We start from the raw sequence: 13247 nt of genomic DNA, 5'->3' as shown, positions 1-13247 counted from the left end.
AGCGGCAGCGTTTTTGAAATGTTGCGCTTTCCTCTGACGAACATGGAGCCTTTTACTACGATTTCATGTAGACAGGGACATTTTGGAAAAGTTGCATTCCTCCACCCCCCCCCCCCCCCCACACACGTTTCAATAGAGACGGATCAGACGGACCAATTCAGAAAATGTGTGTTTTTCTCCCCTGTTTCCATGGAGACGGCCTTTAAGCAAATTTCAAAAAGTTTTGAAATGTTGCGCTTTCCTCCATTTACACGGAGACGAACATGGAGCGTTTTGGTTTGTTTTTTTAAAGAAAAGTTGCTTTTTACTACGATTTCATTGAGACAGGTACATTTTGGAAAAGTTGCACACAATGGTATAACTCGTGTTTTTCCTGTTTTATTTCTTTAGTTATATACTGCAAATCTTCTCACGGGTACATGCAAGCACAGCGTACACAGCTACACAGGTAACGCAGGTACGCAGGTACACAGGTACGCAGCTTACACAGGTACACAGGTCATAAAACTGGAAGTGATAAAATACAAACAATCACACCATATTCTTTGAACATCATCATTTAAAGAGATAACCTTCTTCAGCCTAGATTGTCATTCACATTCATTATAGCGGAGATTGCTCAAAAGACTACATTACCCAGAATGCCCCGCTCCTACTGAGCATGCTCAAAGCGACACTATCGCTCACGTGATGTAAACACTTGCACGCTCGCCCTTACAAACTGCGCCCGTGCCTTTCAAACACACATTTAACGGGATTAACTATGTTACTCAAACACACAACACATCAAACCTATCGTGCTAATGTCAGCCGCCAAGTGCGCTAAATAACTAAGGTCTCGGCCCGAGCTAACGCTAAAAGCCAAATGCTAACTAAAGTTACGCATTCTCGCCGAACATCCAGAGCTATAAATAACTTTATACTACGTCACACACGGCAGCGCGAGACAGAGAAATATTGTGGCATACGTTAATGAACAGAAATCAACATGCAGTGTTATCAAGTCACATAATCAACGACATACCAACGGGCTGTCTGCTCCTGACAAGGGTCCAGGTGAATGAGGAACTCGTCAGGTGTTCAAGTGAACCGTGGTACTTGCGCATGCGCTCAAGCATGACATTAGAAAGACATACGGCCATACTATCGCTGGATATATCTAAACAATCACACTATGGCCAGATATACCTGAACAATTATAAAGCTTGACCCACTTATCTCCATTATACATGAATTTAAATTAAGTTATTTAGACCCATTATTTTTACATTAGAATTATTATTCTTTTCTTTTCTTTACAAAGTGATCATGAGACTCAACACACACGCACAGATTTTTATCTTTAATGCGGTGGAGGAAACACACACCGGGCTGATTGATTTAAAACAAACCCAGGCCTTCTTTGTTTTGTGTGTGTGTGTGTGTGTGTGTGTGTGTGTGTGTGTGTGTGTGTGTGTGTGTGTGTGTGTGTAATAAAAAAATATCTGCGACACCGTTGCTTTAAATTTCTCATAATACTCCAATGTGAACATTTCAAGTGAAAATGCATCGGTTTAGTGTTTTAGGAAAGTTTTGCATATCCGCAGCAACATTTTAAGAACATTTCTATGGAAACAACAAACAGAAATGATGTAGCAGCATGTTGTTTGTTTTTGTAATGAAATGATACACAAACACGAGAAGAAAACAATACTTGCCATTGTCGTTTTTATTCATCTACTGAGCATGTGCAGTGCAACTATTTACTTTGGCCGTGGCGCGTTTTTTGGACAGCAGCAGTGTTTCAAAAAGTTGCATTTTCCTTCATTTTCAGACACGGAGCTTTTTTAAAACGTCTTTAACGGGGTCATATTATTTCGTTTTTCAACACTTTCACATGGGTCTTGTTGGTCCCAAAATGTAAAATAAAACGTAAATAAAATGTCTAAAACAGGACAAAAACAGCTTTAAATACCGAATAAAGGGTTTTCAAAAAATCTAAAATCACTAAAATCGGGAACAGCAGCTTTAAATGTATATATTAAAGACAATAACATTTTAGATTCTTTAGTTAATATGACCTTAAAGGAGTCATATTATCCAGCTTTTCAAAACTTCCAGAAATGTTATTTTAAGTAATTGATTTAGTATATTTTAAGAAATTTTAAGTTTATAGCCAGAAATGGAGCTTTTCCTTGATTTTTATACATTTGAATATTGGCTCATAGGAGCAACATTCAGAATCTGCTGCGTTTGTGTGAGCTGGACTGGCTCCGCCCACACAGGCCCATGTTAGGAAGAGGAGGAAGTACTTCCTCTCGTGGTGCCATGTGCCAGAGCAGAGCTGCCTGATTGTGGGATGAGTCAAAGGGGGAGGAGCCTACTTTGATTGTGATTGGCTGAACCCCCCGATGACACTATATAGGGTTTCGAAAACATCTATTTAGGTTTCATGCTGCGTTTCTATTGGTCGACGCAGCTCGCCACAGCAGCCGCTATCGCCACAAATATCAGACAGAATTTAATCGCAGGTCGCCTCCGGTCGCCATGACAACGGCCATCCTTGAATCGGTCCCACGGCGCGACTTCGGAGGGCGGAAAAATGGCCGAGGCTCCTTACCTCAGCGTGTACAGTATTTTCCCGTTGTTCCAGATCCGGAGCAGCTGATTGGGCGTCGTTATCCAGTGCGAGTCGGCGTTCTTGGAGTTCCTGAAGATGGTGTCGGGGAGCCAGATCAGGCCGACCATATTGCTGCACGGGACGGAAGAGAGCGATTACGGTGGTCGTGGGGGACTAAAAACACCACCGTTTCGAAAAGCGGCGTGTCGTCGGCGTACCTGTTGAGCGTCAGGATCCGCATGCTGCTGCTGTTGTAGCGCAGACGCGTGTCCACCCAGGTCTGAGCGAAGATGATATCGATCTGGTACTCCTGGGGGGGGAAGGGGAGAGAGAGAGGGGGAGAGACAGAGAAAGAGACAGACAGACAGACAGACAGACAGACAGACAGACAGACAGACAGACAGACAGACAGACAGACAGACAGACAGACAGACAGACAGACAGAGAGAGAGCGAGAGAGAGAGAGAGAGAGAGAGAGAGAGGCGGAGTCAATATGGCGGGCTTCTCGTCTGGGCATGATTTTTTTTTTTTGCTTTTTGCGGGGAGGCGGGGGTTCTTAATAATATAATCATGCGATCTTTGAGATTTTGGCAGGCCACGTGCAATCGACACCCAAATAGCCGGCTAAATATAGACGGGGCAAAAATATAGCTGACAAGGACTTGTCGTCCATTGATCTCCGTTCGCTTTGAGACAAGGTTCATCATGTCGGCACTGAAGTGACGGCAAGCTGGATTGAAAAAAAAAAAAAATCTATAGATTTTTGTGACTCCTGCATTTAGGCTTCGGTTACATGACAATGCTTTCAACTATCTGAAAACTGCTTGTTCGGTGGAACTTTTGGGAAAAGGTTCAGACTCTGTATTACACAGAAATGGGGGCAAGTGCTCCGACTCCGTCTCCATGGAAACAAGCGGAAAGACGAAACTTTTGGAGAATGGTCCCACTCTTGTCTTTGTGGAAACAGAGGGGGAATGCAACATTTTGAAATTGCTCTGTTTCCGTCTCTATGGAAATGGGGAGAAATGCAACTTTTTTGAAAATGTGCCCTCTGTGTCTCTATGGAAACAGCAGGGTAATGCATCTTTTTGAAAATAATCCGACTCCGTCTCCATGGAAACAGGGGAAACACGCAACTTTTGGAGAATGCTCTGACTCTGTTTCTCTGGAAACGGGGGGGGTGGGGGGGGGGGGGGGGGGGGGGGCAATGCAACTTTTTGAAAATGCTCCGACTCCGTTTCTATGGAAATGGGGGAAACGCACCTTTTCGCAAATGCCATGAACCCATCTCTGTGGAAATGGAGGGTGAGCGTTTTTGAAAAGCTGCATTTCCAGCGGTTTCTACACCTTCGTCATGGAAACAGGAATCCAAAACGCAACGAAGGCTTTCAGTTTTCCCTTCCAACACGTCTGGTCCCAGTCAAATTTCTCGAGAAGCAAAATGGTAAAAGCTTTCGGAAACATAAATACACGACTGCCCTCTTTGCGCGGTCATTCAGCAACTTTTGGTTCTTGTCAGTCGCTTCAATTCAAGATCCAGTCAGTCTTATAGTCTCATCAGTCGTGGAAGAAAGAAAACAGGTTTGGGGAAAGTCCTGAAGAGGAACCACGACGTGAAACAAATAGTCTCTTACCATTATTAAATGTACTTGAACGCCCTGGAGTGAGCGGGTTGGGAAACGTGAGCAGTCAGACCTCCAGCCCGCCAGTCAGAAGGTCAGAACATCAGCTGGAGGTCCGGCGCAGAATGTAAACAAGGCGGGAGCTTTTTGCTGATAAGGTCAAGAGTGTGGAAACCATTGGAGACGACCCGCTCGCCATGCAGGTGTGGCGCTTGGTCGGTTAGATTCCCCCCCCCCCCCCCCCCCCCCCCGACGCTCATCCTGGCTTCCATAAGTTTGCACTGTGACCGAGATTCCCCGTCTGTACACGTCAAGACAAACCTCCCCATTTCTCACTTCTCCCGACCTTTCAGAGCAGACTCGCGCCCGACCTTCGCGGCACATCCGTCGCCAGATTCCCCGCCGTTGCTGTCGCACCTTTTCGGGTAATGATGACGAGACGCCACCGCCGACGAAGGAGACTCGCCCCGAAAACTCAAAGACAAGCAAACCTGCGCCGTGTTGCAGATTACGGCGCAGGCAGACTCTGGCGGCGGCGGCAGCCCTCTAATGGGATTTCCGGCGACTTCTCTCGGAGACTCTACCTACAAGACAAGGCACTGAAGCAGGTCCATTATTCATGGACATTATGCAAAGCAGCGCGGCGCCCTGTTGGGGAGATATCCCACTGAAATTAACTACGGAGGCTCGCATTATTCTCCCGGGGATCCTTTTTTTTTTTAAAACCGGGAAGCAAAAGGTGTTGAGGGAGTCTATTAGTTGTGGCCGCCGACAGAAAAAAAAAAAAAAAAAAAAAAAAAGACGAGAGAAGGTGACTTTTATCGATTTTTCTTTTTTCCTCTCCAGTTCATTATTTAGGCCATCAATACTCAATGGGATAACAGTTGACGTGCAAAAGATACAGGAAGTGAAGACAATATGACCATTTTGTTCATGAACACACGCGTCCACGGCAGCTCAGCAGTAGAAATGCTAAATAAATAAATAAATAAAAAAGTCATTAATTAAAGCCGAAGATGTTGACGGCAGAGCGCATCTGACTGAAATTAATTAGCTGGACTTCTTAGTGGCGGCACGACAAATGGCTTCCTCCTTATCCGGCTCAATCTTTCTTTCATGGCGGACCGTCCGCTCCCGACCAATTACACGTGTCGTTCATTCACACACACACACACACACACACACACACTCACGTGCGTCAACGCCAGCCTCAGCGGCTTAATTGAAAACTCGCAGCATGCACAATTATTCTGTCCCTTTTCTTTTTTTTCTCCCCTCCCTGCATTACATTTCTTACAACAATGTAGCGCTATAAAAGAAACGAGATGATTTTAAACTGAGTAAAGCTACTAAATGAAACACAGGCAGTAGAAGTTTGAAAGTTGTAGATCCTGTTTCAATCTCGTTTTCCACAGTTTCACGTTTCAAGTGAAAGCATCGCTTTTGTGCCTTCCTTTCAGAAAAGTGCAGCAGCGTTTCAGAAAAGTAGTGTTTGTCTGAGTACAGAGGCCAAATTTTGTTGCATTTCCAGACACAAAAAATTGTTAAAAAGTTGCGTTTCACCTCGTTTCCATGGATACGAAGTTGTCAAAAAAGTTGTGGTTTCTTCCGTTTCCACAGAGATGAAAAGTTGTCCAAAAATTTGTTTTTCTCCAATTTCCGGAGTCAAAAAGTTGCATTTTCTTGTTTCCACAGAGGAAAAATGGTCCAGAAAATTGCGTTTTGATCCATTTCCACATAGGAGGTGGACCATTTTGTAAAAGTTCCACCTTGGGAGCATTTTCAACAACCCCATGCACCGTTGTCGCGTAAACCGACACCTAAATGGTACAAAAGTTTAGCGTTCTCACTCTGTCGTCGTCGTGGAAACAAGGCAGCGCAGGCTTTCGGCTTGTAACCTGTGAGACAACACTGAGGGAAAATTCCATCCCCTGAAATGTCAAGCGCACAATAATAAGTGACGACACCTCACACGGAAGTCAATTATTCTCACAAAGCTGTCATGATAGAATTGAATCGTTTTGGTGGCGTGACCCTTTAACGATCTCCGACGGGCATGAAAGACACTCCACGCCGTTTCCTCCCTTTCAAAAAAGAATATAAATAGACGCGTTCATCAGACGTCCTCATTTTCCCTCTTCAAGCATGTTTGATGTCTGATGTTTGACTGAAGCGCTCCAGACGTCTCATGCGGCGCCGGAGGATTTCCAAGTTTCCGCATCACGCTCACGTAGGCTGCATATTGCGCCGCGATTCGCGGTGCAGAGACCGAACGAGTGATTAAAAAACTTCACCCGGCCTCAAAAAAAAAAAGACAATCTTTCCGCATGGCGAGCTCCTCGGAGGGAAGGCTGACATAACCGTTTGTGACCCGTCTCGTCGGGTTGTGAGATGTTGCCCTGGGGTGAAACATCGCAGAGGCAAACGGTGTTGTTTGTTCCAAGTCTCGTCGAGGTATCCAGTGAAATGGCTGATCTTTCGGACGGTGTGGGGTTTAGTTTCCCGCAACCTCGTTGAGGGAGGCCTCCAACGGCCAAACGGCCATTTTTTTTTTAGCATTATGCAGCGATCTGAGTGGTATTCAGGACCAAACTGCGCGTTAGCGTTCCCTCAGGAGCCAGTATTGGACTGTGCTCCTTTAAAACCGTTTTCTGTTGGGTTGACGTCAAGTCGACTGTATCCGGACACGCGGAGGTCGACGTTGCCGGCCGTCATGGCTTGATATACTTTTGGAAGGTACCTTTCCTCTTATGTGGTCTTTCTGAAGAAATGGGGGCTGTTATTTTGGGGCGACAACAAAATCTTTAGTGTTCCGATTCAGTAATTGGGAAAAGGACCAATAGGGATGTCTCTTATGTCTCTTAGGGATTCTGTGAATCCATCGCTTGTTCGCGATTGGATTTTAAAAATGGCGGGGTGAGCTCTTTACCAACGAGCCACAGTCCGTACACAAGTGAGGCCACGCCCCCGGCCGATCAGTAGCTTGCCAACGTCACAGTTTCCGCTCGACTCGGGTTGCTTGGAACCACGGCAAAGAAGGTACCCCAGAAAAGTACCTGGCGTCAGGTACTACCACGTGATGGAAAAGCCTAAAAAAGAAATGGAGGCGAGTCAAGCGGAGTCGAGTAGCTGCTCGTGGAAATGCCCTAATAAAGAAGTGGATACCCGGTACTGAAACATGGCGCCATTTGCTTTTAGGTGAATCGGTACTATGAGGTACAGGCGGAATTTGGTAGGTACCTATAAACGTGGTTGTGAAGCGATACATTATGTGGACTGATCATCCCATTCTTCTTTTTCTGCTCCATCAAGTTTTGCACGTGATTGTGATGCTGAGTCAGCATCTCTATCGCAACCAAGAATCACTCAAAGACAAGCTGTATGTCCTTTGGCCATATTTTACAAGAATGCCGAGATTATAAAAGCCTCAAGAAGACAAAACAGACGGAAGATTAATGTCCCTATAAAACCAATGTCGCAAACCCCCCATCTGTTTCTGTGTATTTTATGTCATTTATGTCAAACGAATACTTCTTAGATTCTCAATGGAAGAAAAACAGCTTGTAGAAGAGTTTGTTCAAATATTTCTTTTGAGTATTTCCTCGCTTCCCTGCTTTCCTTAATGAACAAACTCCCCCCCCCCAAAAAAAGTCAGCCGGCCATAAATATTTCACCATTACAGCTCACTCATAATAGAATCTCCACGGCGCCACTGCTGATCAAGTAGAATCCAGCCAACTCTAAAATACTGCCCTGCACTTTATTATACTAAGCTTTGCAGGGGGGGGGGGGGATTCTCAAACTTCGGCACAGATCACTGACTAATGTATTTCTTCAGGCGAAAACCCAAAGCCGCATAGTTGGTATAAATATTTATAAGTGAAATATTTATATCTCGCAGACTTTGGGAAAATTGGTCAGTGGATTATATTTTAGATAAACAGATGACGTGGTAGATTTGTTTTCTCCCCCCCCCCCCAAAATAAAGTGTCAACTCATCACATCATTCATCCACAGTCAAACACATTGTCCCAGAATGCATCTGCCCCGGTAAACACGAGCATTCAACCGGCGATCCAGGGGGGGTGTGGGGGGGGGGGGGGGGGGGGGGGGGGACTTCCGCCGGCATTTGGAGGAGTTTAATTTCACCAAACGCTTGCCCTCCTTGTTCGCTGCGCGGGATTATAGAGAAGCAGCCTTTGAATGGAACAAAAGGACGTCATTTGCATACCTGGCTGTTTACTCCGAGTCTGTTTGGGAGGATGTAGGAGGGGGAAAAAGAAAAAAAGGAAAAAGAAAAGAAAAGAAAAAGGCTTCCGGCTGCGCTCCACTGAACATCTCGCCTCAGGCCTCATCAACACCTGCGTTTCTTTGTCGAATGATTAACTTGTGTCGGACCTGTTAACATCAAAATAAAAGCAGATGTGTGGAGCGCTAAAGGCGGCGGCGGCGGAGGTATTTGACCCTGTTGAGTTTTTTTTTTTGTTGTTTTTTTTAAAAGCTTCCCTCCCTGCTGTTGACCCACATTGTGAACTGCATGGAGGATTTCTTCTCTCTTTTGGGTAAAATATTGCGATCGCTTCTCCAAACAAAGCACGAGGATAAAGTTAAATACTTGCAACCGCTCAGAATAAGAAAAGATTGTCCGTCTCTGGACACGGAGAAAAAAAAAATGCACTTGCTTTGTGTTGCCTCAAGATTGCAATGCTCCCGAACGCGTCTCGCATCTCACACCGAGCGACAGTTTGCCCGCGAGCTGAAGCCCGCCGACATGACACCTCTTGTTCCAGGTGACGCTCCGGAGAGGGAAAATGACCCGGCGACAAAAATATCCCGCTGTGGATGTGACGGGTGTAACGAGAAAAAAAAGTGTCAAATAGTGCATGTGTGTGTGTGTCTCAAACCGAATATTGCTGTCATTCTCGTGATCCCAGTTTTAGAAGCCGCTATTAAAGTCACCGACAGATTTGCACTAATATTCTAGTCATTACGGTAACGCCGAGAATATGAGTACGAATCAATTTTCAAAAAGTTCAGTTTCCTTCCCATCATTTCCATGACGATGGAGCATTTTTCAAAAGACACGCGTTTTCGCCAGTTTCCACCCGAGAGTGCCTCCTCTCGTTTCCATGGAGACGGAGGCGCAGCATTTCAACAAGTGTCGCCCGCTTGAAAAGGTCACGCGAGACAAAAGTGACTTTTTAACGTGATCACCCCGTCGCCACTGCGGCTGCTCGCGCTCGCCGGGCGACGTAATTAAGAACAATGAGCGCCGCCGCCGCCCCCCCCCCCCGAATTAACTCGCCGGGCGACCTTCCTCGCCAGCGATCGAATAACCTTTCCTCATGAATTTTCAAGCCTGCGTTCTCCCCGCCGCCTTAAATGAGTCTTCATTGAAGGTCAATCGCGGGGGGAGAGGGGAAGGGGGGGGGGGGGTCACCGAACACCGACGCTAGGTCACTTAGGCTGCATTAATAGGTGCTTCGGAGTGACGGTCGACATGTGACGGGGTTAGAGTCTTCAAACCGCACAGAGACGGTCAATCGCTGCCCAGATTGTGCGAATTAGTTTATTTTCCATAAACAAAGACTGGTAAGTGTTGGAGAAACAACCCCGGGGGGGGGGGGGGGGCGTCGAGTGGGGTTATATCATAGCTGTTGTGGATGCGGAGTGTCATTTCTGCAACAGTCCTCGTCGTGGCGCCCGGAATTGATTTACTCCCCCGGCGATGTGACAATGATTACAATGTCAAGGATGAGGCGCTCTGATTAAGAAGCTGCTCTTAAGCGGGGCCCCGCTGATTTCTGACAGCCGGGCGGCGGAGACTCTCACTTCTACCTTTTCATTCTGTCGAAGCAAATGTAAATTAAAAATTAAGAGTGGCTGTAATTGAAGTGTGCGAATAAACAAACAAATAGAATACCCCCCCCCCCCCCCCCCCCCCCCCACCCCCCGCCCCCGACATTCTCGAAACTGCTTAAAATTTCTAATTCGTTTTGCGAGTGTCTCAGTCTGCACTTATTTGAGGGTGAAACGAACGCAAGAGGACGTTTGCTTTCCTGGAACTTTGGTTCCCTCTCGTGACTCCTACTATTCTACCCGTTTGCCATCACCTCATGTCTGCGCTCTATTTTTTTTTTTTTTGCTGAATCGGCGTTTCTAGGCAGGAGTACTGTCAGATAATCTGACGTTGAATCACAAGTTTCAGGAATCGCCCATCCAGCCTCTGAACATCTGTCCCTTCCCCTCAGCCCAGATGACGTGTTCGGTCGTGCCTCTGATCGCCGTACCCTCACGATATCCAGACATCCGACAAAGGAGGGTTCCTATGCGTTTATGTCTGTGTTAAGACGCGTTCCTCGACACCAGTCAATAGATTAACTTTCCTCCATTCGGTAAACTTCAATTTTCCAAGTTGGCGGACATCGACACTTGGTCATTTTGGTGTCTGCGCCGCTTGGAATTCGCCAGGAAAACATGTCCGTTGTCCGCGTCCGACACGCTCTCCGCCCAGTTCGGTGTGTTCACCGTCAAAAACGTGCCGGTGCACGCCAGTTCCTCAGCTCAGCACACGCCATCTTCACTCCCTCGCCAAAGGTTCTGCCTGTACGTCACAAAGAGCCAAACTGATTTAAAGTCCTCGTGAAATGAAAATTCGACCTCCAAAACACTCTGGGTGTCGCCACGGCAATCTGTTAGAAAATAGCCGATAAACGTTGGTATTTCCGCTGCTGGGTGGAGCTTCGGACAATAATAGAGTGACGTCACAAGTTGTGTTTACATCATGGAGGATCAGAGTTTTGACCACGAAGAGGCTGAATTTAACCATATTTCATCATCGGGCATTTCAAACCCAGTGATTGATGAAGAAGACACAGAAGGTCGTTCTGCCATCAGTGACGCCATCTGGAACATGTTTGAGGAAGCAGAAGACGCTTCGTCTTCCATTCGTCCTCGTCTCCTCGTCTCCTCAGCCTCAGCAGCTGCCAGTTTTCACCTTTGAGGCTTTGAGGCTCCTGACTTTTGGCAGAACGACCGGCTTCCTGGATCGAACACATCGAAGCGCTTTTCTGACTGTGGAATCACCGAAGATGAGTCCAGGTATTACTTGATCGTCTACTAGCTGCCCGAGCTAGCAGCTCCCGCTAGCTGCTAGCCGCTCCCGCCGCCTGTGCTCCTTTCCTCCTCTCTCGGTCTCTTCCAGGCTCAATCTTTCATCAAGGCTCATAAAACGCCGACTAAAACTTCCAAACACTGTTAAAACTTGGATATTTAAGAGGGAAACAACTCAAGCCAATATAAACACAACAGATGGAGATCTGCACAACTCATGACGTCACGCCCACGAAGAAGGATTCCCCCGACTTCGTCGGCTGGAGATTCAAAATTCAAATAACTTTGTTACGCGACAACAGTGGTGGGGCAGAGTCGGAGAAACTATCGATACCCCAACTATCGCTTTTTGCAAAGTAGTGTTTTACATTTCACTAGGCCTTTAAGATCTCTGAACTACCTCCATGTTCTCGTATCAGTTTGATCCGTCTGTTTTTAAGCCTATGAATTGTTTATCCCCACTAATTCCAATTGTCCGTCTCCTCATCGAGACAACACCGACCCAGAAAACGGCGACTGAATCGACTGGAGGCATGAATGAACCGGGAGAGCGGGTGACTAAAGGAAGTAAGACAGGATGTGCGTGTTGAAACGCGGGGTTCTTTTCTGTTTCCCGGACGCGGTACTCGGGGCTATGGTGAATATTTTAAGCTACCAGAAGCATCTACCGTTCCACACCGGCGCCCTGCATGTAGCTGGGTCATTAGGGTGAAACTCCTACAGCAGCGTCTGGAAGAAAGGTGTGCCGACTGCAACGGTTCACAGACTTCCTTCTCTTTTCTCAAGTGCGACTCCTTCTTGCATATATTGTTGTCGGGTGTTTATGCCAAGCGTCTATTTTTAACAGCGGCAGCATATTTTATGTGGATTTCCACTTCTGAAGGAAAAAAAAAAAAATAGAAGAATGTTTTTAAGACTCCTTTGACAAAGAAAACCCGAATCCGGTAAAAGTGACTCAGATGTGAAACAGTCGGGATTTAAGTTAACGCCCCGTTTGCACGGCAATGAATTCACACAAAACTTAAAATATATATATATATATATATATATATACGAGACTTTCTGGAAACACTAAACTCCTTGGTGGGTGAACAACAATCACACGCGGGGTTCCTCAAGGCTCCAATCTCAGACCACTTTTAATCCTCATCTACATGCTGCCAGATTTTTTTTTCTTGCTCAATTCAGACGAGAGAATTGATTAGCCACAAAAAAAAAAGAAGTTCAATGATCAGTTCTCACCTTGAATCCATGTCATTGAAAGTTTTTTTTTTTTTTTTTTTTTTTTTAACGGTTGTTTCACGCTGCATGTTTGATAGCGGACAAACCGCCTGGACAACGTAGCTAATTAGCTTGTGGCTAATGGTTAGCCTCAAGCAACATATAGTCTTCAGACTAGATATCAATGAGTCGTCCTCATTTCTTCTACTGCTACTTCCTCATCTTCACTTCCTGTCCTCCCACTTACTTTAATGGTCTTTTTTAATCAGTCTTGACAAAAAAACAAACAAACAAACAAACAATGGGGTAGCTGCGGCTGATCCAGATCGCTGGGTTAGCATCTGCAACGCACGGAATATTCTTGTACCAGAATATATCAAGATTACCATATGAAAACATGTCATTTCATTACAACAACAACTTATGAACTGCACATAAGTGGAAGTGACTTTCATAGAAGTGAAACAAGAGGTGAGTCTCTTTGATGTGTGTGTTACGAGCAGACGGGTACAACAATGTGTGCGTTTTTTTGCGAATCCCTGCGTGTGCCTGTTTGTGTTCCCACCTAAGTGTCCCTGCCACAAAAATAGCTTCATCTATCTTCCTCCGGAGTGGAGGGTCGGCAAGTCCTTCAATCTCCACGGACTCAATTATTCAGCGAGTCCGTCCCCCCCCGGCCGCCGCCGGGCTCC

The 13247-nt window shown here is 46.1% G+C and overlaps 1 protein-coding gene across 1 annotated transcript in view; it reads right to left on the bottom strand.

The window, feature by feature from the left end:
* The window catches only part of LOC308147730 (gamma-aminobutyric acid receptor subunit gamma-3-like), a gene marked incomplete at both ends in the record, with an annotated part of 75823 nt that overhangs the window by 25841 nt on the left and 36735 nt on the right, over positions 1-13247 (bottom strand). The window contains 2 exons of the mRNA XM_080520049.1: positions 2600-2731; positions 2818-2909. Of these exons, the coding sequence (XP_080376175.1) occupies positions 2600-2731; positions 2818-2909 (224 nt within the window). The remainder of the gene's footprint in view (positions 1-2599; positions 2732-2817; positions 2910-13247) is intronic.

Source organism: Blennius ocellaris (assembly GCF_963422515.1).
Source record: "Blennius ocellaris genome assembly, chromosome: 24".
NCBI classification, from domain to species: domain Eukaryota; kingdom Metazoa; phylum Chordata; class Actinopteri; order Blenniiformes; family Blenniidae; genus Blennius; species Blennius ocellaris.
Note: the sequence above shows the minus strand (reverse complement) of the source record. Positions and strands in the feature narration are given on the sequence as shown.